The following is a 24794-nucleotide window of genomic DNA, read 5'->3' on the forward strand; positions in this document are numbered from 1 at the left end:
AACTGACATTACACAACTCTGAAACATGAGGGATCTTCTCACCAAAGTCAGAAACTAGATGACAATGCCAAAAACTCTGAAAATTATTTATCACTAGCTACTATCTTAAATAAGATAAAATTCTGGAGTGCCTGGGTGGCTCATTCGGTTAAGTGTCTGACTTAGGCTCAGGTCATGATCCTGGGATCCTGGGATTGAGCCCTGTGTCAGCTCTCTGCTCGTGGGGAGCCCGCTTCTCCCTCTCCCTCTGTGATCTCTCTCATTCTTGCTCTCTCTCAAATAAATAAAATTCTTTTTAAAAAGGATAAAATTCTTATTGTATGATATTATTATGTCAAAACCCCAAAAGAAAAATTTTATTTATGAGAAATTTCAGGGAGGTGGTCACACACTAGATACATGTTGAGACTATAAGCATTGTGAAAGTGTTATAAACAGAATCAATTCACAGTAGCAAATATTCCCTCTCACCTTAAGATCCACTTCAAATAAAAAATTATTTTTTTTTGTAAGATTTTTTTATTTATTCATGGGAGATACAGAGAGAGAGAGGTAGACACAGGCAGAGGGAGAAGCAGGCTCCATGCAGGGAGCCCGACTTCGGACTCGATCCCAGGTCTCCAGGATCACGCCCTGGGCTGAAGGCGGCGCTAAACCACTGAGCCACCCAGGCTGCCCAATATAAAAAATTATAATGTGAAAAAGGAAACCACAAAAATATAGAAGAAAACAACATGGTCATTTTTGTAATCTTAGAGTGGGGAAAACCACTCCTGCACATTACAAATTTCAAATGTCAAGAAGGAAAGAGATTTTATGAAAAGAAAATGTATATAGGAAGAAAGAAAATACCATAAGCAATATTGAAAAACCCGGGGATCCCTGGGTGGTGCAGCGGTTTGGCACCTGCATTTGGCCCAGGGCGCGATCGGAGACCCGGGATTGAATCCCACGTCGGGCTCCCAGTGCATGGAGCCTGCTTCTCCCTCTGCCTATGTCTCTGCCTCTCTCTCTCTCTCTCTCTCTCTTTCTGTGTGACTATCATAAAAAATAAAAAATTAATTAATTAATTAAAAAAAATATTGAAAAACCGGTATCAAACAGGAAAAAATGTTCTGACATTAATGACAGAATTAGTAATCATAAAATTTAAAGAGCTCTTAAGTCAGTAAGGAAAAGGTGAACATTAAAATAAGAAAGAATAAATAGTTAGATAATGGAAATCCTATCACAATATATACATATATCAAGTCTCTACAATGTATACTTTAAATACCTTGCAGTTTTGTCAGTGATCCCTCAGTTATGATGAAATTAAAAAAAAAACTAGTACAAGAATGTGTAAGACATACAAACAAGCAGTTTTCAAATTTAAAAATGCCAAATGCCCATAAACATAAAAAGATAGTCAACCTAAATACTAAGGAGTGAAATGAAAATACTGGTTTTTTCTAGATAAAATATCATATATTTCTAGAGAACATTGTCATTGTCTATCAGAAGACTCTAAAATGTGGACATTCTGATCCATAATTTCACTTCTAGAAACTCATGTAAGAAACAGGATATATGAGCAAGGACATAATGAATGTTTATAATAACAAAAATTTGGAACCCGCCTGACATTTGCAGAGATTGGTAATCAGTGTCTCTCAACAAAAGCACTTTGGGCCCTTTAAACAAGCCAGGTATTTACACACTGTAAGAAGTATAGCATTGGGTACTAAATGCTAGTATCATTACTTTCAACCCAAAAAATGACTTTTTCCTCTCCACCTATGTTCTCAAATACTCGGAGTATTAGCACCACCCTCCACTGGAATCACTGGATTAAATGCATTTGGGCATGTCCACACAATGGACTGCCATTTTACCAAAATTATGTGTGTAGGATTGGTCCTTTTTGTTTTTAACTCTTCGGAGAAATTCTCAATGATAAATGCTTGGATGAAAAATTCATGTTGCAGAACAGTATATATAATGTGACTTATCCATTCAGTTCACTCACCAGGTATTTATTTAATATCCAGCATGTGTCATATGCTATTCTCACTCCATATTCTGCACACAGTGGAAGAAATTTAATAGTCTATATTCTGAACATATAAATAATTTGGACATATGCATTCAGTTGTCTTTCCAAGTAATTACCTTGGCCAACAAATAAATATAATATGTAAGTCAATGTGACTCCCCCAAATATTACCATTTTAAAATAATTTTAGAATATATCTTATATATATTATTTTTAATATATGTATTCATCTGTAAACATAATTTATACAGAAGTGGAATCACACTGGAGAGACAACATATACTGAACATTTTTCTGCATTCTATGCAGTCATTTTTAAAAAAATTAAGATTTCATTTTATTTATTTGAGAGAGTGAGAGAGAAAGGGCATAGGCACAGGGAGCTGCAAGCCGAAGGAGAGGGAAAAACAGACTCCCCTCTGAGCTGGGAGCCCGATGCAGGGCTGTATCCCAGGACCCTGGAATTATGGCCCAAGCCAAAAGCAGAGGCTTACCTGACTGAGCCACCCAGGTGCCCCTAAAAATATTTCTGCTGTAAACATCTTACAGGTGGTCTTCTTGACAGTATATTATGTAATCTAATAAGAAAGAAAATGTATTTATACTTTGTAAGAAAGATGATGTCCAGCACTATTTTAACTAGTAGAATTTATGGCTAAAATACTTTGCTTTGAAGGGCAATATTCAAATCTTTGTGTACTAGCATATTTTTAAAATAATTTTTGGGATGCCTGGGTGGCTCAGTGGTTGAGCTGTCTGCCTTTGGCTCACAGCGTGATCCCAGGATCTGGGATTGAGTCCCACATCAGGCTCCCCTCAAGGAGCCTGATTCTCCCTCTGCCTGTGTCTCTGCTTCTCTCTCTGTGTCTCTCATGAATAAATAAATAAAATCTTTAAAAATAAAATAATTTTTAATTATAATGTTCTTTTTAAGATACGTGATTGATCCTTTATGTTCTTGTATGATTTCTACTTGTCTCTCTTCTTGGTTAAATGGGTTATTTTTTAGAGCAGTTTTACATTTACAGAAAATGTTTACATTTACAGAAAATATGCAGGAAGAGTTCTTGTATACTGTTCCTCTCACCCACCCCAACACCCCAGTCTCCTCTGTTACCATCTTGAATTAGTGTGGCCATGTGTTAAAATTGATCAGCCATTAATGCTTTTTTTTTTTTTTTTGAGACAGTGTATGTGAGCAGAGTAGATGTGGGGTGCAGAGGGAGAGAGGGAATCTTAAGCAGGCTTCACCCCAGCACAGAGCCCAATGCAGGGTTCCATCTCAAAACCCTGAGATCATGACCTGCATTGAAAACAAGACTCAAAAAAAAAATAAAAAAGAAAACAAGAGTCAGATGCAACTTACTAAGCTGTCCAGGTGCCCCGGATTCAGTTATTGATTCTGTTGGTTGTCTTTTTTCATGTCACATGTTTTCATTTGGTTTGCATTTGGCATTTAAGTGAGAGGAGTTTTGTTTTTATTTCTATTCTGGAGGCGCAGTGTAGACCAGCCAACCCTTATATCAAGCAGAGAACCTATTCTTGTGGCCCACTCCCATGAAGCATACTGAGTCCCCTCTCCCTGCAGAAATTGGTTTATTGTTGGGCTACCACTCCTAGTTCTGAATCTCGAGTCCCACAGGCCTGCACTTTTTGTGCACAGTTTTGTGTTTCCATTTTATAGAGACATTTATATCTAATTCAAGCATGATTCTATCTTTTCAGTTTTCTTTGTTTTATATTTTACTGTCATTGTTATGTTCTTGAAGTGGATCAGTGTCTAACCACTATACCATCTTTTTTTTTTTTTTTTAAGTGGCCTTTATGCCCAACATGGGCCTCAAACTCATAACCCTGAGGTCGAGAGCTGCATGCTCTACCAACTGAGCCAGCCAGACACCCCACCCTACTATATCATCTTGATCTTTCTAAAATCTGTTTCATTATGTTATAAACACATCATATTAACTAGGAAAATGACACCCAACGTTTACTTTCTTCCCTCAGAAGAAGTTTAGACTTTCTTTTTAGAGAAGGGTTGCTGAATAGTTGTACAGCTTACCTTCTCACTTACAAAACTATCTGGAGGGTAGATAGAAAAATTAGACTCGTTAAACCACTAGACCATTCAGGTTTATTAGAATTTTTGTGATGTTGACAGTACTCCTGACTGGCTCAGTTAGAGTATGCGACTTGATCTCGGGGTCAAGTTCGAGCCCCACGTTGGACGTAGAGATTGCTTAAAAATTTTTTTGGTGTGTAATTTTAAAAGCTCGGTGATTGGGGATGTCTAGGTGGCTCAGCGGTTTAGCGCCTGACTTTGGCCCAGGGCGCGATCCTGGAGTCCCGGGATCGAGTTCCACGTCGGGTTCCCGGCATGGAGCCTGCTTTTCCCTCCTCCTGTGTCTCTGCTTCTCTCTCTCTCTGTCTCTCTCTCTCTCTCTCTGTCTGTCTATCATAAATAAATAAATTTTAAAAAAAAGAATTAAAAAAAAAGCTCAGTGATTTATTTATACCAAGTTTGGACATGGATGCCAATGACAATGGCTTTTTTTCCTCTAGGGAAATAATCATCATTTCAAAGAATAAGTTGTGGCACTAGATAACAAAGGTGTGTCTATAAAGTATTTCACATGAAGAGATGTAAGGATTTTAATTTATGTCAAAATGTATATTGATAAAATAGCTTTCCCTGCATTCTAAATTCTAGACATAGGAGCATAGTAAGCAAGGCAAATCTGTCTCTCATTCAGCTTTTTTTTTTTTTTTTTTAAGATTTTATTTATTCATGAGAGACACAGAGAGAGAGAGAAAGAGAGGCAGATACACAGCCAGAGGGAGAAGCATGCTCCATGCAGGGTGCCCAACGTGGGACTTGATCCTGGGTCACCAGGGTCATGCCCTGGGCTGAAGGCGGCGCTAAACCGCTGAGCTACCCAGACTGCCCTCATTGAGCTTTTGGCTGATCAGAACACATCTTGAGTATCATGTTCAGTTCATGTTGGGTCTCACTCTAAGGACACAGACAGAGAGCAGCCAGAGGAAAGCAGCCAGTGGGTGAGGACACTTGAAACCCCATTCTGAGCAACAACTGAAATAACCAGGGCACAGCATGGGCAAGCCAAGTGAGGGCACTGTTTTCTGAAACTTGGTCATCTTTCTGTCAGATCTTCTTTGAAGATAGCTAGAGGCTTTTATTTATTAAATAATCTTCACCTTATATTTCTAGTTGTTTTGATTGGGTATAGTTAGGATGCTACGATTACTAACCTCCCTCACACTAGGCTGGACTGTGCAGCTGCTCAGACAAGGGTGGTAAGGTCAGAAGGAAGGTCATGTAAAGTCCTTTGGCCAAGTCATGCATTTACAGAAGTTGAATGACAGTCTTGTCTTGTCTTTAATTGACAACAGGAAGAGCTCAAGAGAGACTTGAAAATTAAGAAAGAAAAAGACATGGTGCAGGCCACAGCAGTAGCGGCTACATCGCCTGCAGCACCACCTGCGCCTCCAGCCCCTCCGCCTTCACCCCCGCCTCCGCCTCCCCCGCAGCACACAGGTCCTCTGTCCACGGCCACAGCCACAGCCACGGCCACACTGCCTGTGGCTTCCCAGAAGAGGAAGCGAGAAGAAGAAAGAGATTCAAGCTCCAAGTCCAAGAAGAAGAAAATGATCTCTACTACCTCAAAGGAAACTAAGAAGGACACAAAGCTTTACTGTATCTGTAAAACGCCTTACGATGAATCTAAGTGAGTAGATCTTTTTGGGCTCTAGTTTATTTTCTTAAATGTTTAGCTGTTAAATTTCCAGTTGTGAAGAAAATGAGTGTATTGGTAGCAATGTCAATGAAAGTAGTTGAAAGTAAGGGTAATGATGTTCCTTTGTGGTCTTGTATCTGATGTTCTTAAACTCGACCCTAGAGAAGTCAAAATTTTGTATTTTATGTGTTCATGATTCATGTTTGTTCATCATATTCTTTTCTGTCAAAAACAAGCTTTCTGTTGCTCTTTTGCTTTTTCCTCTTCTCTCTGGATTAATTCCAAATCAATCAGTAATCCTGTCTAGAGAAGGAGGTATATTATCGCTGCCCAAAGTTGAAAGCATCTTTTCTGGAATCTGTTCACAACCTTATGATTACATCAAAAACTTAGAGACTGTCTGACTATGAATGGTGCACAAGGTTTCAAATTTGAGTGGCTTTGTTTTTTATTGTTTAATTTTAAGCAGTTCTGTGTTTTTTTGTATTGGGATACTGAAATTTAATACTATTTTTGTCAAAGTTCCCACTTTCTTTTGGGGGACAAAAGCCAGAGTGCTCTTTTCAGTCTTCAAGAATGGCACTGAAATGTGTGATAATAAAGCATGGCAGCTGGAGGCTGTTTTTGACTGTTGTGACTTGTATTTGGTGATATATACAAGATTTGAGAAACACTAATCCATTAATGCAGTTTCATTTTTTTATCATTATCATTCAACAAAGTATTAAGCTTTCATTTTGAGCATTTAAATGTAGGCCAGCTTTTTAAAGCCAAGGTTAACTACAGTGTTTTTTGCAGTACCAAAAAGTTTGATTGTGCTAAACACGTATGATTAGAGTTAGCCATGCTTAATATCTGCCTTCAGTGGATGCCTAAAAAGTTTATAAAATAAAATTATGATCTCTTCAATGACATTTTAAGTTGCAACATTGAAGCTGCTTTGGCAGTGCTATTTAAAATTATAACCAGGTGCTCGATCAACATTCTTTGTTGCTAGATTTAGCGGTGTGTTGAATTAAACACTTCAGTTTTAGCATCTTCCCTTTTCGTTGTCTTTATTGGAAATGATAGATAATGTGCAGAGTGGGGCCCTGCTAAATGATTTTCCCCTTAGTCTAATACACATGCCTCCCTTTAAGCAAAAGAATATTTAATTATTTATAGAACAAAACAGAACATGATTTACTTGCTTTACAAAAATATCTGTTTATGGACTTTAAAAAATTAGACTTCTTTGGCTTATTTAAAATATTCAGATCACAGAAATTTACTTCACACACAATATTTTTGTCATACTTAAGCTGCATAAAATGAGGTACACGTGAACATATGTTGCAACTTTTACTGCAACTGCCTCATTTTCCTGTGGGTATTTCATATTTTTCATGTTGTTACTGAAATTTCAGTATACCAGGTTCATTCACTCCCTGTCTAATTAGGATGAACTAGTGTATTTTAGGAGTATTTTGTGATCTCTTGTACCAAACTAGGCTGGTTTGGGAATCTAGTGAGAATGACTACAACTTGAAATTCGAGCCCTGAGCTTATGTCCAGAACACATAGCCCGCCATCTGTTGAAGGCAACATACGGAAACACCTTGAGGGCCCAACCCCACCTGTGGCAGTGAAAATCATGCAGGAATCCAAATTCAAAAGAAAAAAATTAATGGGAATAGGATGAAGTATACAATCATATATTATTCCCTACATTCATATGACAGGTTAGTTTGAGGACTACTTCCATTTCTCTAGGTCGGTCTACCAAGAAACACTTTGATAGAACCGTGTCAGAAAGGCCAGTCTGATCCTTTGTGATTCACACTAATTCTTGCTATGATTTTTACATGACATTCCTACATAGCTCCTGTCAGCACTTTTATATACACTCTGTGTTTGTCATAGAGACATTTTTCATCCGTTCTGTCATTTGGGATCTTATATTACAAAAGCCATGAGTGTTAACTAGATGTGATTACCCTCAGTAATTACTGCACTTGTCCAGCCCTACCTCGCCAATTACAGTGGAACGTCTTGCTGTTTTTGCTACCAATTCTTATATCACACTCCATGCTGTGTATCCCCCATTTTGAATTGAAGCAGTTCCTTACCAATTAATTAATCTGGTCACGCTCCACATTGTCACATACATTACATTGAAAAACTGGCCCATGTCATAATCTGTTAAAATTAGATTAAATTCCCATGTTAATTTAGAAAACTTAGAAATTGAATTACTACATCTACCTTTCTTAGATATCTTCTTCATATCATATTTTGACCATTTATCTTCTACATCTGGCTGACCTGCATGTTCCTTGTAGTGTAACTTTTACTTGGTGTTTGCGCTTTGCTTTGTTTTCAATTTAAACTGTGAGATACATTTTCAAACCTATCTAAGAAATAGCCCTGAATTTGAAATGGCTTCTGTGGCATAGGTTTGACAGATGTAAGTCTTTGATTCTTTGGCTTTGGTTTTTGTGCCTGTTCCAGTTTTATACACATTCATTAAGAGGGAGACATCACCATCAGTGTGTTGTTTATTTTTTCAAATTTCAGTATGTTTTTAAAGATCCATATTTCACTAAACAGTGTATTTGTTGAAATTGATGTGAGTGATTTTATGTTTCCACACTTGATACAGTGTCAGATGCTGTAGTTTGCCAAGGATAGAAAGGTTGGATGCAGGATGTTTAGCTGACTCATTGCAGAAAGTTATCCTGTAAGAAAGCGAATCAGGACAGGGAAGACAGATTTAAGTATCATGCAGCTCAAAATGACAATTACATTGTCATTTTCATTGTGAATACTTTTAGGTTCTATATTGGCTGTGATCTTTGTACTAACTGGTATCATGGAGAATGTGTTGGCATCACAGAAAAGGAGGCTAAGAAAATGGATGTGTACATCTGTAATGATTGTAAACGGGCACAAGAGGGCAGCAGTGAGGAATTGTACTGTATCTGCAGAACACCTTATGATGAGTCACAGTGAGTTCTGATAAGAGCATCATATTTAATAATTTAGGAAGCCAAATTGCTCTGACTGGTTATTTATTTTAAAATAAAAAGCAAGATATTTTTCTGCATATATTATACACTTACATTCCAAATTCCTTTCCAATTTTTTTTCTCTTTTTTCCCTCTTTACCTTCCCTTCAAAATTTATGTTGCTTCATAGTGAATGTTTGAGATGCATTGGGAAAAAAAAATATGGTTTAATGGTAGACTTGATTCTTCAATATGTAACATAGAAATTAATGAGATTAAAATAGCCTGACTTGTTTGGACTTTATCAGTGTTTGAAATGGTGCTTTATTGTAGGTTAGGGGGAAAAATCACTAATTCGGTATAAGTTCTGAGACTCTGTTATTAGCTTATAGGATTTTGAACACCTGGTTGGGTGGCCAATACGAGCTTCCCATTTGATACAGTACTAGTTGAAAGATTTTTGGCTTTATTTCGTTTTGAACTCTAAAGACAATTAAATATTTTGCATTTTTCTTCAGATTAGTTCTCCAATATTCCACAGTGTTCTTAATAAACTTTTAATGCTTGTTCTTAACATCAGAAACACTAAATTAACACATTTGAATGTCAATCTGCAAAAGTATTAAAACGATTGTAATACTAAACTATTTTATACCCAGAGTTAGAATCTTTTCAGGTGCATGTTTTATCACTTTTTAAAGTAAATTATAAGCAACGTGATCCCATCTGTTTTGAACTCACATTTCCATTTCGGATCTTGCAGATTTTATATTGGCTGTGATCGGTGTCAGAATTGGTACCATGGGCGCTGCGTTGGCATCTTGCAAAGTGAGGCAGAGCTCATTGACGAGTATGTCTGTCCACAGTGCCAGTCAACAGAGGATGCCATGACAGTGCTCACACCGCTAACGGAGAAAGACTATGAGGGTTTAAAAAGGGTGCTTCGTTCTTTACAGGTGAGAAACCTCTCTGTGTGTCGTGTTTGAAGAGGAAGTCAAGCAGCGTGACTTTGGATTCATTTCTAGGATTTGAACCTTCCAGTCTCAGAGTCTGTGATTATTTCTTGACTCCCGATGAGGCTAGTGAAGTCTCGAGACTCTTGTCCTTCACATGACAGTATCATGAGGTTAACCGTATTCACATAGGAGCTCACTTGTTCCTAAGCTAACCTTTGTATTTAAAATTACTCACTTTTTAAACCTAGATTTAATTTTTAAAGAAAAGTTTACCTCACCACTATAAATTGAACAGTTTGATTAAACTTTAGTGAGGGGACACCCAGCTGGCTCAGTAAGAAGAGCAGGCAACTCCTGATCTTGGAATTGAGTCCGAGCCTGCATTGGGTGTAGAGATTACTTAAAAATAAAATCTTGAAGAGAAAAAAAAAATTTTTTTTTAAAGAACTGAAAAGAGAACAGTGGTCTCCATATGTGGGTCAAGTTACTTAATTGCATGTCTCTGCCACCTCATTATCATTAGTCAGTAGTGGTAACCATTCCACACTTTGAACTTATTCCACTCCACTTTTATAGGTAGCAGGTTGTCATGTTAGGGATAAGAATACAGATTTCGGACTTCTAAGTAGTGCTTCACTGCCCCAGCGGAGGTCCTCAGACCACTCTTTGAGAATCATTAGTGCAAAGTATGCTCACCAGAGATGATTTATGTCTAGAGCAAAACTCCTCTAAGTATAAAATAATTTCATCTCTCAGGTTTAAAACTGACTTCTGGAGTTAAGGGTTGATTGATACAATAACTCAGTTGGGAAACATAAATGAAATTTGTATTTCTACCTGACAATAATGTTGTTTTCTGCCCCCAATATAGGCCCATAAGATGGCCTGGCCTTTCCTTGAACCAGTGGATCCTAATGATGCACCAGATTATTACGGTGTTATTAAGGAACCTATGGGTAGGTACTTGAGTTGAGTATGGAGTATCTTCAGATCTCAGCAGATATTTGCCATCCATGAGACTGATCTGTTGTAAGGATGTGTTGAGCGAGGCTGGTGGAAGAATAAATTAGTGTGGTAACTTGTAGGATAAATTGAGAGTGTGTATTAACATTTAACTCTGCATTCCCTTGCACTGGGATCAAGTCCTGTGTCAGGTTCTCTGCTCAGCAGGGAGTCTGCTTCTTCCTCTCACTCTGTGTTCTCCCTCTCTCTCAAATAAATAAAAATCTTAAAAAAAAAAAATTTCAAAGCTAAGCATTTTTTAAATGAGAAAGTTTTTTTTTTTTTAAGATTTTTATTTGTTTATTCATGGGAGACACACAAAGAGGCAGAGACATAGGTAGAGGGAGAAGCAGGCTCCCTGTGGGGAGCCCGGTGTAGGATTCGATCCCAGGACCCCAAAATCACAACCTGAGCCAAAGGCAGATGCTCAACCACTGAGCCACCCAGGTGCTCCTAAATGAAGAGAATTTTATAGTGTATTTAGAAGTTGCTAAGAGAGCTACCTGAAAAATTCTCATCACAAGGAAAAAAATTTTTTACTATACGTGGTTGGTGATAGATGTTAATTAAACTTCTTGGGTAATCACTTTGCAGTATATACGTATGTCAAATAATTATGTGGTACACCTAAAACTGATACAATGTTGTATGTCAGTTATATCTCAGTGTTTTTTTTTTTTAAGATTTATTTTTATTTATTTATGATAGACATAGAGAGAGAGGCAGAGACACAGGCAGAGGGAGAAGCAGGCTCCATGCCAGGAGCTGGACGCGGGACTCGATCCCGGGACTCCAGGATCACACCCTGGGCCAAAGGCAGGCACGAAACCACTGAGCCACCCAGGGATCCCCAATATCTCAGTTTTTAAAAATAAGAATGGTTTGTGTTTGATGGCAACTTCAAAGAGGGGGAAAAACACGAAGGGGAGATAAGTGAGGGCTTAGTTAAAGCTATCTGAAAAATAACCAAGTAGCCATTACCTCTGTTCTGATGTTGAAAGTAGAAGCTAATCCTCCTACATATTTTAGATTTGTATAATCTATTTTGAGAAAGTATGTGGGGATATTTATTTAAATAGATAATTCTACTTCTAAACATAATGGAATTGTAGAAAATCTAGGAAATAAAAAAGTAAGAAAAGATAAAATGTACCTTTATCTTTTCCTCACTGAATCCCATTTTGATGTGCAGTGTGTATGTGTGTCTGTCTGTCTGTCTGTGTTAAAATTGAGATCATATGATAATCTGTTTGAGGGGTGCCTGGCTGGCTCAGTCAGGGGAGCATGTGACTCTTGATCTTGGGGTTGGGAGTTCGAGCCCCATGTTGGGTATAGAAACTACCAAAATAAGTAAATTTAAAAATATATTTATATAATCATCTGTTTGACAAACATGTTCCTGTGTCATTAACCTTCAATAACATGACTTTAAGGGCTTTTTATAGTCTGTGAATTGAATATACCTTACTTATTTAACCGAAATTCTTTCTGGTCTTTTTCTTTTCTTCTTTTTTTTATACCACCAAAGTAAACATCCTCTTATGTAGTAGGTATGTACAGGAAGATAATACAGATTTCCAAGACATACTGTTGAAAGAAGAATCAAAGTTACAGAAAAATACCTAGGTTTCAAACAGCAAACAGCTGTGTATTTTCTTAGTATATGTACTGCTGAAGCAAGCACACAGTTCTGTATTTTCTAAGGGAACATAAATATATTTAGAAATGCATAAAAGAGGTCTACAAAGATACAGACTAAATTGAAAATAGTAGTTTCTCTTCAGGGAATGAAGGAGCCAACAAGATGAGGAGCTTTATAAATTTTCTTAAGCAGAAATGGTTATGAATAAACCATGTTTTATAGTATACTTTATAAACCTGTCAGTACCTTTTTCATACCATGTGAAAATATATGGTATAGACCTACATCATTGTAAGCATATGCCATTAAGATAATCACCCTAATTAATGGGTTTTTCACTGTGGAGTTTTTGCTGCTATAAGCAACACTTCTGTGAACATCTTTGTTTATGAATCTGCCTGCACTTGTTTGTTTTCTGAGGAGAAATTCCTAGAATTAGAATTTCTGGGTCAGGGATCCTTGGGTGGCTCAGCGGTTTAGCACCTGCCTTTGGCCCAGGGCATGATCCTAGAGACCCGGGATCGAGTCCCATGTCGGGCTCCCTGCATGGAGTCTGCCTCTCCCTCTGCCTGTCTCTCTCTCTCTTTTTCATAAATAAATAAATAAAATCTTTAAAAAAAATTTCTGGGTCAAAGGATATATATATATATACTTTTTAGCCTTTTGGTTTTTTTTTTTTTCTTTTTAGCCTTTTGATAAATATTTTCAAATTGCACTTCTGCACATTGAACCAGTTTCCAATAATAGTGTATATATGTATCCTTCCCTCTCTTCTCTTGAAAACACTGTTATCATACTTTTTATTTCAAAATATTATGGTGTACAGATTTTACAGAGGTGTAGAGTGTGAGTATAAAATGTACTACCACTCATACTCTGTCTTGGAGGTAATCATTGAAAATAGGCTGATGTGTTATTTTTATTTTTTGCTAATTTGTATGAAGAAAGTGGTTCTTTGGCTTTGCATGACTTCAGTAACTAGTGATATATGCTTATTGTTTGAATTTTTTGTGAGTTTCCTATTTATGTATTTTACCCATTTTTCTCTTGTGATATTTCATATTGTTGTCAGTGTTCCTTAAGGTCTCTTTATATACCAAGGACCTGGGTGACTCAGTGGGTTGGACATCTGACTCTATTTCAGCTCAGGTCTTAATCTCAGGGTCATAAATTTAGGCCTTGAATTGGGCTCCACACTGGGCATGGAGCCTACTTTAAAATAAAACAAAGTTTTATACTGATTTGGGGGGGGGGCATGTGATTTTTTGTTTTTAATTTTAGAGAGGGAGAAAGAGTGTGCAAGCAGGGGGGATGAGCAGAGGGAAGGGTACAAGCAGACTCTGCTGAGTGCAGAGCCTAATGCAGGGTTCAGTTCCACAACCCTGAAATCATGACCTGAGCTGAAATCGAGAGTCAGACACAACCTACTGAGCCATCCAGGCTCCCTGGCATAAGATCTTTTTAAATGTTTTTGGATTTAAATCTGTTCATCATTATGAATTCTGCCTGTGGAATCATATTTCAGTCCTTTGTCCTTCCCCAGATTTATAAATATTCACTTATACGTTCTCCTAGGGGTTTAAAAAAATTGTTTATTTGAAAAAGAAAGAGAACAAGTACACAAGAAGGAGATACAGGGAGAGGGAGAGGGCATCTCAAGCAGACTCCACCCTGAGTGCTGAGCCTGATGTGTGGCTCTGCCCTGCAATCCTGAGATCACAACTGTGCCATTCAGGTGCCTCCCTAGTACTTTCTTTCTAAGGGATATCTAATTAAGTTGGAATCACAAAATATGGGATCCCTGGGTAGCTCAGTGGTTTAGTGCCTACCTGCTGCCCAGGGCGTGATCCTGGAGTCCTGGGACCGAGTCCCACGTCGGGCTCCCTGTGTGGAGCCTGCTTCTCCCTCTGCCTGCGTCTCTGCCCCTCTCTCTCTCTCACTGTGCCTCTCATGAGTAAATAAAATCTTTAAAAAAATTAAAAAGGAATCACGAATTGTTCGTGTACATTATTAAAATTATCTAGGCAGTAGGTACCCAGAACTTAAGTGCAAAAACGATGTGCTGTGTTAAGTGTTTACTCTTTCCTGTATAGCTCACTGGACCTACACACAGCAGATGTGTGCAAGTCTTGCTTGAAGTTTCATCAAGCATGTTGGCTAAAGTTTTTCCCGTTATTTACATAAACTGGAACCATCAAAAATGCGTGTGTACATGTGTCAAGATATATATAACATGGGTGCCTGGGTGGCTCAGTTGGTTTATCATCTGATTCTTGATTTCAGCTCAGGTCATGATCTCAGAGTTGTAAGATGGAGCCCCATGTCAGGCTACATGCTCAGCATTTCTCTGCTTCTTTCTCCTGCTTCTTGCTCCTCCCCCTGCTGGCACTCTCTCACTCTCTTTCCTTCTCTCAAATAAATAAGTAAATCTTTAATATAAATATACATATATATTATTTAATATCCACGATTCAGTGTTTAATTACACTCACAATGTTGTATCTTTTAGTACTTTTTATGGTTTTCATTGCTGTCCTTAAGTTTTATTTATTTATTTATTTATTTATTTATTTATTTATTTATTTATTTATTTTCTTAAGTTTTAATTTACCCAGAATTTGTTTGGCATTAGTGTGAGGTAGAATTTTTTTCTTCAGGTATGTGGGCAATTGCTTCAACCCAATTTATTAATGAATTTTTTTTTTCTGCGTATTAGAAAAGACATCTTCAACTTATATAAAATTCTTATACTGAACACAGTTAAGTCTGTGTCCTATTTTGAGTATAGTTCTGTTACGGTTTGTGTCATCCTGCACAGTGCCATACTTTTCCATTATCACAGCTTTATAATATTTAATGTCTGGTAGATTAAACTCTCTCCTATTACTTCTATTTTTAATTGTTTCTTAGAGGGGCCCCTGGGTGGCTCAGTTGGTGAAGCATCTAGCTGCCTTTGGCTCAGGTCATGATCCCAGGGTCCTGGGATCAAGCCCCACGTTGCTTTTCCTGCTTCTCCCTCTTCCTCTGCCTCCTGCTCCCCCTACTTGAGCTCTCTTTCTACCAAATAAATAGATAAAATAAGGGAAAAAAAATAAATGCTGCTTAAGATATTCTTGGACTTGAAAGTCATTTTCTCAGGGTGCCTGGGTGGCTCAGTCAGTTAAAGTGGCCAACTCTTGATTCGGCTCAGGTCATGATATCAAGGTCCTGGGATCAAGCCCTGTGTCGAGCTCCACTCTCAGTGGGGCGTCTGCTTGAGGATTCTCTCTCCTTCTGTCTCTCCCACTTGTATACTCTCTCTCTCTCTCTCTAAAATAAGTAAATAAATCTTTTTAAAAAATAATTTTCTCAAATTCTAAAATAATCATTGAGATTTTGTTTGGAATTGTGCTATCAGTCTGTCAGTCCTACATCACCAGCTTTTTACTCTCCCAGGTTTTTATGTGAAATTGTATATGAATTTTCCTTTAAACGCAGCTTACTCCGAGGACTTAATGTTATTTCAGGTCGATTTAGCTCAGTGTATTCCAAAGCACTTACCTATTTACCACCTGAATTATTGGTCATTTCTGCATACTGCCTGTACTATTAACATACCAATATTTTTATTCATATCAGCCAATATTGTCCCTTTAAGTAGACACTTTATGTCCTTGCCACTGTAAGTTTTAAGTCAGTATTACTTGTGTCCAATATAAGGTAACAATAAAAATTAATAAAGGAAACAAAATGATGTTATTAAAGTCTAATACAGGTATCACAAAACCACAAAGATTATTTTGTTCATAATTTTGGATTCTCTCCTCTTTGTACATGTAATATAAATCCATAATTGTTTGCATGTAAAAATGTATTGTACTTAGATGTATATTGATGGTGTTGATGTAGCTTCTTTTATTTCAACCCAACTGAATAAAGAGCTATTCTCTGTAGTTAACTGAAAATAAAAGTGCCTTCATAACACTAGCCAAGATTTATATTTTAGACTCCTCCAATCAAAACCAGAATTGGAGAAGTGCTCCCATTTTCTTCATGAATTGCTTTATAAATAGTCTCCAGTGGTCAATCAGCTTGGTTCAAGGACTGTTTGAGCAGGAAATATATTTTCTTATTAATCAGGACTGTGATCAATATTCACATTGGAGCTGCCTTAAAACTTTGAAAATGTTTTACATTTTGTGTTTTTAAGACCTTGCCACCATGGAAGAAAGAGTACAAAGACGATATTATGAAAAGCTGACGGAATTTGTGGCAGATATGACCAAAATTTTTGATAACTGTCGTTACTACAATCCGAGTGACTCGCCTTTTTACCAGTGTGCAGAAGTTCTTGAGTCCTTCTTTGTACAGAAATTGAAAGGATTCAAGGCTAGCAGGTGAGCAAAAATGTGTTCAGTGTTCTAAATTAATCTAGCTCCTTAAACTCTTTATACTGTTTTGTCTAGGGAATCAGCCAGTGCTGTTTATGGCCAGTTTGATCCTTGGAATCAAGAATCTTTAAAAAAAAAATCAAGACTCTAGCATTATGATATTCCACCAAGGGCAAGAAGACAGACTCAGTAATGAAAAATTGTTGAGTTTGTGATCTGCTTAAAATTAAAGTTATTTTTTAAAATAAGAAAGCACTTACCAGATGCTTACAGAAGGTAAGATGCTATCTTAAATGCCATGGCTAGGGGGCCTGGCTGGCTCAGTCGACTCTTGATCTCAGGGTCATGAGTTTCAGCCCCATGTTGGGAATAGAGTTTACTTAATTTAAAAAAAAAAAAAAAAATATATATATATATATATATAATACATAAATACATATTTTATATTATTTATATATATTTTATATATTATATATACATATATTTTTTTCTTTAAAATGTATATATAAATAAATAATGTAAAATATGTATATATGTATATAAAATATATATATATATATATTTTTTAAATGTATGTGCCATGGGGCACATACAAAAGTAGTAGTAAGACCGAACTCTTGCCTGTTGAGGTTACAAAAGCAAGAAAAAAATGACTGTTTGATAGGGTAGAGTTAGAGGAAGACCAGGAGGAGAGATTTAAGTACCTTTCCTTAATTTGTTTGCTAGATCTTTGAAATCATAAAATGTTTTATTTTTCTGCATATTTTTCCTGTGGGCAGAACTAGGCTTTAAATCCACAGACCTTTCTGTTGAACCTCCAGTAACATAGAAGCATTGAGCAACTTGACATGATATTCCGATGTAGCACCTTCTGCCTTTGTGTCTGTACTTCAGTCCCCACTTCCCAAGCCCATGACTTTCTTCCTTCCAACAGAAGCCTGTTCTCCTTTCCAACTGCCACCACTTTGTACCTCTGAGATTCACTACTCACCATCCCCCCATTCACCAACTTGCATGCTTGATCCTCTCTAGATATTCAGATTGGGTTGGTCTTGGCTGGTTCAGGATCTGGGCACCTCTATTATCTAGTGAACTCTGCTTATTAAAACATAAGAATCAGTGCTCTGTTTATTTTCCTCTGAGGATAGTCCATGGGGTGTTGTCTCTCTCCTTGTCCTGCAACAAGGTAGATCAAGCATTACGTTTTAGAATCACTTTACATAAACTAATGGTGAGGGTCAAGCCCAGGAATCAAAAAGTATAGGCAAGGAAGAAAGGAAACCAGGTGGGTAGGCAAACTCTAGACCAAGAATGAGAGAGTTTACAGAATCTCTGAAACCGTCCCATTTGTATCATCTCCTTTCTGTTAACCCATTAGCTGTAAAACCTAAAATGAAAAAAGATTTACTCAGTATGATGAAGTTCCTAGTAAAATAATAATAAAGGGATAAAAAGAAATAAACTCAGAATATGAAAAGAATACAGTGAAAGTTAGCTGATGAAATTTTAACAGATTCTAGAATACAGAAAGCAGATAAAAGAAGATTGGCTGACAGAGCAGGGACACCACTGCCCAGACACCTCCTACAGTGCTCTTTAGAAGAGATAACAGGTTGCTGACCAGTAGAACCACTGAGAGCCTCCAACATATAATAGAAGGCGAGAGAGGAGTTAACTGAAGATCTGTATATGGGCTAGTCACCCTTCCTAACCTGAGTACGGACCTGTGTCGAAAGCCCAAAGAACTCAGAGGTCTGGTCTAGAAGGTTCTTCCCTTAAGAAATGGAATAAACTGTCTATAGAGAACTAGAGTAGACAAAAGAGACTTGGACCCAGAATAAAGACCCCTGGTTTCTAAGAGTTGGTTGCATCCACAGTCCTGTCACCTTTAAGTTGTGGCTCTCCATGGGGATAATTTGCACATACACCCCGCCACGGGCTATTTAGCAATGCCTGGAGACATTTGGCTGTCATACTTAAGAGGTAGCAAGTAGTGCTGGCATCTAAGAGTTAGAGTCAGAGATGCTGCTAAACATCCTCAATGCACAAGACAGCCATCAACAAAGAATTATCCGGCCCCAAAATGTCAATAGTATTGAGATTGAGGAACCCTGATCTAAGGCAACACTGGCCAGTCAGCCCTACACACATACATTGGGCTCTGCGGGCACCTGTCAAGTCCTTTAACTTACTCTTAAGTTTGAACAGACAACCAGGGATAGCCAGATATGTAAGAAAAGCTTGCAGTGTAAAAGAGAAAAGTCAAGGTATAGCAGAATAAATTCCAGAGAAAACAAAAGAGAACTTGTAAAAAAACAAAGCAAGCCTCGGATGTGGGTGGCATCCTATCAGAGGCCACAGGGCTCCCTCTCCTGGCCATCTCTCTCCTTAGGGCCCTGCTTGTGCCAAGTTGATGGGGGTTATTTTTTTCCCCATTAAAGGGCCTGTAGGCCTCCCATGCTGCTGAGACCCCAGGGCAAGAAGGGAAAAAAAGGTTTTCCGAAAACCTGCATCTAAATCATGTCCCAAGAGAAATTTTAGAAGATAATTGAATCTAGGGGTGCCTGGCTGGCTCCATTGGTAGAGCATGCAATTCTTGGTCTTGGGGTTGAGCCCCACATTGAGGGTAGAGTTTACTTTAAAAAAAACTTGAATCTACAAAATGGTGAACTGGATATTAGGAATAAAGAATGATCATGATCAGGAAGGGGCGCCTGGGTGGCTCACTCAGGTGGTTAAGCGTCTGCTTTTAGCTCACAAGCCCCACATCAGGCTCCCTGCTGAGCAGAGAGTCTGTTTCTCCTTTCCCCCTCTGCCCACTTGTGCTCACTCTCTCCTAAGTAAATAAAATCTTTCAACAACAACAACAAAACCAGGAAGAGTGGCTAGAAAAAAAATCTAAACTTACTATAAGCAGTGAAAGTTAAAATCAAGGACTTTCTCAGTGTAAAGGACAAGAAGACAAGTAGATAAAAAAATATGAGAGGAAAAAATGTACTACAGCATATCCAGTATTCACTTAATGGAAATTCCAGAAAGGAAGAATAGAGAAGACTGAGGAGAGGAAATTATCAAAAGACTAATGTGAGAAAATCTCCCTGAGCTGGTGAGAGGCAGAAGACTTGAAATCCAGGGGAAAAAAATTCATTCATTCAGCAAATTGAGACCCTGCTGTATGTCTTATATATTGAATCCTTGTGGAGCTTACATTCTTATGGAATAAGGAGATGGAGTGGGGTATGAAATGATGAGGACAGTTTATAAACATAATAAGTCAGCTGGACAAATGGGGAAAAAAAAGTCCATTCCGCATATACATCACTGTAAAAACCCCAGATGCCAAGGATAAAAGAAGCTCTTCTCAGAATTTCTAAAGAAATGTGCAACAACTTTTAAAGTAACAAGAATTAGACTGGTATCAGACTTTTCTCTAACAATATGGAATGCTGGAGGGCTTTGGAAGAATGAATCTAAAAGTTTGAGGTGGGATCCCTGGGTGGCTCAGCGGTTAAGTGTCTGCCTTCAGTCCAGGGCATGATCCTGTAGTTCCGGGATCAAGTCCTGCATCGGGCTCCCTACATGGAGCCTGCTTCTCCCTCTGCCTGTGTCTCTGCCTCTCTGTGTCTCTCATGAATAAATCAATAAAATCTTTAAATAAAAGTTTGAGGAAATAATTTCAGCCTAAAATTCTGTGTCCAACCAAACAATCAAATGCAGGAGCAGAAAAATACATCTTCAGTCATGGAAGGACTCATAAAGGGGCTCCTTCCCATGCAGCCTTTCTTAGCAAGTTATTTTAAGATGTGCACTAGCAAAATAAAGAAGCAAATAAGAAAACAAAAGATCTTGGGTCCAAGAAACAAGAGGTTCAAGAAAACAATATGAATTACTGTGACCCAGGATGACAATTGCAAGGCAGGCCAGTGCAGCAAGCAGTCCAAACAGGAGCAGGAGAATGGAACGCTCCCAGAAGGAAGGTGTCTGGGGGGAGAAATGATTCTTACATTAGATAATTAGCTTAAGAATGTTAGTGAGGAAAAAATGAACGGCAATTCAAGATTCCATGAAAAACATAAAATTGTATAGGAATGCTAAGAATGCCCTCTCAGCAAAGGAGCAGGTGCCACAAGGAGAAAAGATATTTACACAGTCCTCATAATGTAAACAATACATTGATTTTCAACTTTTAGAATCAACCTATAGACAAAGCACAAAAAGATTTAATTTAAAATTAGAAGTAAAACTTAGATTCAAGAAGAGAAGCAGGAAAATGGTCATGTGAGCTTTGTTCTCATTTGCCGTAACAAGATTTAAGCAATATAAAGTTGATAAAACAAGAAATAATATAAGAAATCTACCTACCCAAGAACTGAAGTTCAAAGTAATTGATCCTAGGGAGCCTGGACTTCAGGTTGAGTAAAGTTTCAGGCAGAGGACCACAACTTACTTTAAATCTCTCCCTGTTTTCTGTTTATACCTCAGGCAATTCTTCTTCCTCCAATTAAATTTCTGAAATGGGTTTTTTAAATTGGAAAGGCTTTAGTCTTTGGTGGAAGCCGGGGGGCTTGAATCCCACCCTGCTACCAGGCTTGCAGGCAGAACCCAGAGTGGGGATGAGAGCAGCTGCCCAAGGAGAGGAAAGCAGTCCTGTGGCCAAAGGAATCGGGGAAAGGAGAGGAGGCCCAGGGGCAGGGTCTGCACAGTACAGGGACCACTGAGGAGAGCCTGTCACCTAGTTAGTTTTTGTAGCTTTTTATTTTTTTTTTTTAATTTACATAATTTTCATTAAGAAACGTGTGAGCAAATTGAAAAGTTTGCTCAATTCTATGATATGAAATAAAATGTGAGGAGATTTTAGGGAAGTTTTGTTGATTTCCAGGTTTAAGGCAGAATGAAACCTTAAGCAGCCATTCATTGAAATTTGATTGATTTATGGGTTTCCAGTATTTCCATTGCCATATTTTCCCCATTTTTAATTTATGGTCTCCAGCATTGTTTACACATTATTTTCATTACTGTACTTTGTTATAATTCATCATTTATACCATCCATGTTCTTTCTTTTCTTACAGATTCTGATATCTTTAGTCTGAATTTTTAACTGGAATCAGAACTGGATGTTGGGGTCACTCTTTCTTTTATTGCACCACGTGATTACCTAATTCAAAATTGCCCCCCAAAAGTTCATATTAGTAATATAATTTTTTAATGTTGAAAATATATGTATAGTAGTAAACCGTTTATTCTAGCAGCCATGTTGAACAATGTATTTAAGAATTGTAAACTCTTGGAATACTGTATTTATATACACTATTGCAATAGACCATACTTTGACATAGCTCTGGTAACTGTACAGTAATTTGGTTTTACTAACGAAAGTTGTGAATAAAACTGTGAAACTAGAAAGGAGACTTTCTGGGCTTTAATAGAAAAATGTGATTTTAATACTGCTATTTCTTTTTTTAATATAATTTTTTCTTCGTATTCCCCAAATCAATGTAAATAAGCATGCACACACACATACACACACGCGTGCGCACACACCTTTACCACAATGGTAATGCTTCTGTAAATGTTTCTATCTGTCCCTCTGGCTAAAAGTGTGTAATCTTTATTAGATGAAAAAATATATATATATATATATATTTTAATAATGGCCTTTTCCAGTGAACTATCATGTTTCAGTGTACAGTGAAAATTTCTATTTTAGTTTAAAAATTTCTTACTTGCTCTCATACATTTGCTTGCCAAGGGTGAATGAAAGAACATGGCTGCTTCCCCCAGACAGACCGACCTTGGCATCCGCATAAAGCATCATTGTTTTCAAAAATGAAGGGTGCTTAATTGTTCCCTTTTTTCTGTATTCTGTAGGTCTCATAACAACAAACTGCAGTCTACAGCTTCTTAAAGTTCAGCGTGTTAACCTAACATAAAACACGGCAAGAATCTGGTTGTCTGAACTATTTTAAATTAAGGAGCCAGATGTTTTTAGTCAGGTTATCCTGACAAGACTTGACCTAAACTTCGTTTTTATTGGTCATAACAGTCCAATTATATTCTTGGCCAATTTTGTCCAACGGACAAGGGAAAAGCAAAGTCAACGACACCATTATCTTGTCAAGATCAAATGGTTTTACTATTGTGGCAGAAGCGGGAAAACTTTGTTTATTGAAAAAAAAAGAAAAAAGAAAGCAAGAAAAAAAGATAATATGGGGTCAAGTGTAACTCCATGGAAATGCCACGTCTGCTCTTCAGTGAAGAAGCTGGTTTAGAGTCTCACAGAAAACTTTTGACTGTATTTATTTATTGTTGCAAAAAAGACGCTTTTTTATTGCTGCCCTCATTTGTCAGCTAATTATTTTTTCTTATAAAATCCAGCCCCGGTTACACGTAATCCATTCTGTATCTTATCATGATTCCTGTAGGTAAAAGTACAAGACGACCTCTAGATGTCTTTTCTTTCTATGAAAGGAGCTGCTATGTACACATGTGCACACACACACATACACACACACACAACTGGGAATCAACAATGAGTTTATTGTTCATGGTAGATAAAAATTAAGCTTGCATAAAGGTTGGGCTAAGTGGTCCCGGACTACAGACTCTGTTGCCTTGAATATAACAGTACAATTTGTCATTTACTCTGCACCAGGCTAAACTGAGTAAAAATCTATTTGAAGGTATCTTGTTTGTAAACATTTGTCAGATTCTAATTTTTTTCTTTTTGTATTAAAATTCAACTATGGATGTATATGAAACAAAATAAATGGAGATCATTTTTCTCCCACAGATGGTGTCTTTGAATGTGCGCTAATGATTATCTGTAAGCCTCTGAGGGGACAGGGGAGGGCTGTAAGGTAAAGAAAAGGCTGAAGAATCTAACCATACCTGGGTTTCACCTGAGTTTCTCCAGGACAGTAAGGGCCCTTCACTTTACAATTCCCAGCCCACTGTCATCACATCAGAGAAGACTCTTCAGGGGTGCTAATCCTGTTGCATCAATTGATCGTACTAATAAAAACAGTAATGTGGCAAAATACACATTGCCTTCATCTGTCCATTATACCAGGCAAATTATCAGTTACAGACAGCTACTTATATTTTATGAAGGGCATTTTTTAAGTTACTTCATCCATTTTGTATTTTTTTGTTGGTTAAGTTGTTTGGGGTTTTTTTTTCCCCCCCACATGAGAAAAAATGGCGTGAGCAGTAGGAGAAAAATGGAAACAACAGAGGAAGGTGTATTTTGCATGTTTTTCCTTTAGGTGTTCTAACCTTACACATTGTATTGACTGCATTGTAATAATAGCTTCTGTAAGATCTGCCATAGTTGGTTTATGCAGCTTTGCAAAAGTTTTACTAGATTTTGCACTAATTCATATTAGCTTTGTCCTACCAATTTCTGGAGTTTGTCAAATCATGTTTTTTTTTTTTTTTTAAAGTTTCCTTCTGTTTAGTATCACCCTGCTATGCAAAACCTTCCCCAGACCTTAGTTTCTTGAAAGAAAGATGTTGCTCCAATTCCCAGTTCTTCCTTATCACAGACTCAGGTGTGCAGGTTATTCTGGGTTAATTTTATCTCATGAAGCCCATTACTTTTTGTACATAAAACGTCACTTATAAACCTCTGCTTACAAACTTAAAGAGACTAACTGCTCAATGTGAGAACATGAAGACAAAGTTTTTGCTTAAAATACTAACATGGAAGTAGTCAAATGCAGGTTATTTTGTCCTTTTACTTTTAAAAAATGTTACCTATTGTATGCACTGTGCTGATGCAAGAATCCTACATTTTAATGAATTATAAAATCATTCTGCATCTCGTCACATCACAGTATTTCTGTACTATTTATTCATATATATAGAGAGAGATATAGATATATATGGGCTTAATCATTTACAACTTGTTGCGGCAAGAACTTTCCTACCTGTAGGCAATAGATTGCTATGTTTTTAAAAGATTGTGGCAAATTCTAAACAGCAATTCTTTTTGTACGTAATAGGACATTTCATCCTAGAAAAATAAAGTAATGTTTTTGACATTG

The 24794-nt window shown here is 37.4% G+C and overlaps 1 protein-coding gene across 31 annotated transcripts in view; it reads left to right on the forward strand.

Moving 5' to 3' along the window:
- BPTF (bromodomain PHD finger transcription factor) overlaps positions 1-24794 on the forward strand; it is a 157389-nt gene extending 132595 nt beyond the window's left edge. For 12 of the 31 annotated variants that reach the window (XM_072746802.1, XM_025999609.2, XM_025999602.2 and 9 more), the window contains 6 exons: positions 5447-5781; positions 8604-8777; positions 9541-9733; positions 10605-10689; positions 16567-16753; positions 22618-24794. In XM_072746802.1, coding sequence (XP_072602903.1) covers positions 5447-5781; positions 8604-8777; positions 9541-9733; positions 10605-10689; positions 16567-16753; positions 22618-22654 — 1011 coding nt within the window. In that variant the 3' untranslated portion in view covers positions 22655-24794. Of the gene's footprint in view, positions 1-5446; positions 5782-8603; positions 8778-9540; positions 9734-10604; positions 10690-16566; positions 16754-21818; positions 22153-22617 lie in introns of those variants that run through there. The other 19 variants (XM_025999603.2, XM_072746809.1, XM_072746801.1 and 16 more) reach the window with 3 other exon arrangements.

This window comes from Vulpes vulpes, chromosome 2 (genome assembly GCF_048418805.1).
Source record: "Vulpes vulpes isolate BD-2025 chromosome 2, VulVul3, whole genome shotgun sequence".
Taxonomy (NCBI): Eukaryota; Metazoa; Chordata; class Mammalia; order Carnivora; family Canidae; genus Vulpes; species Vulpes vulpes.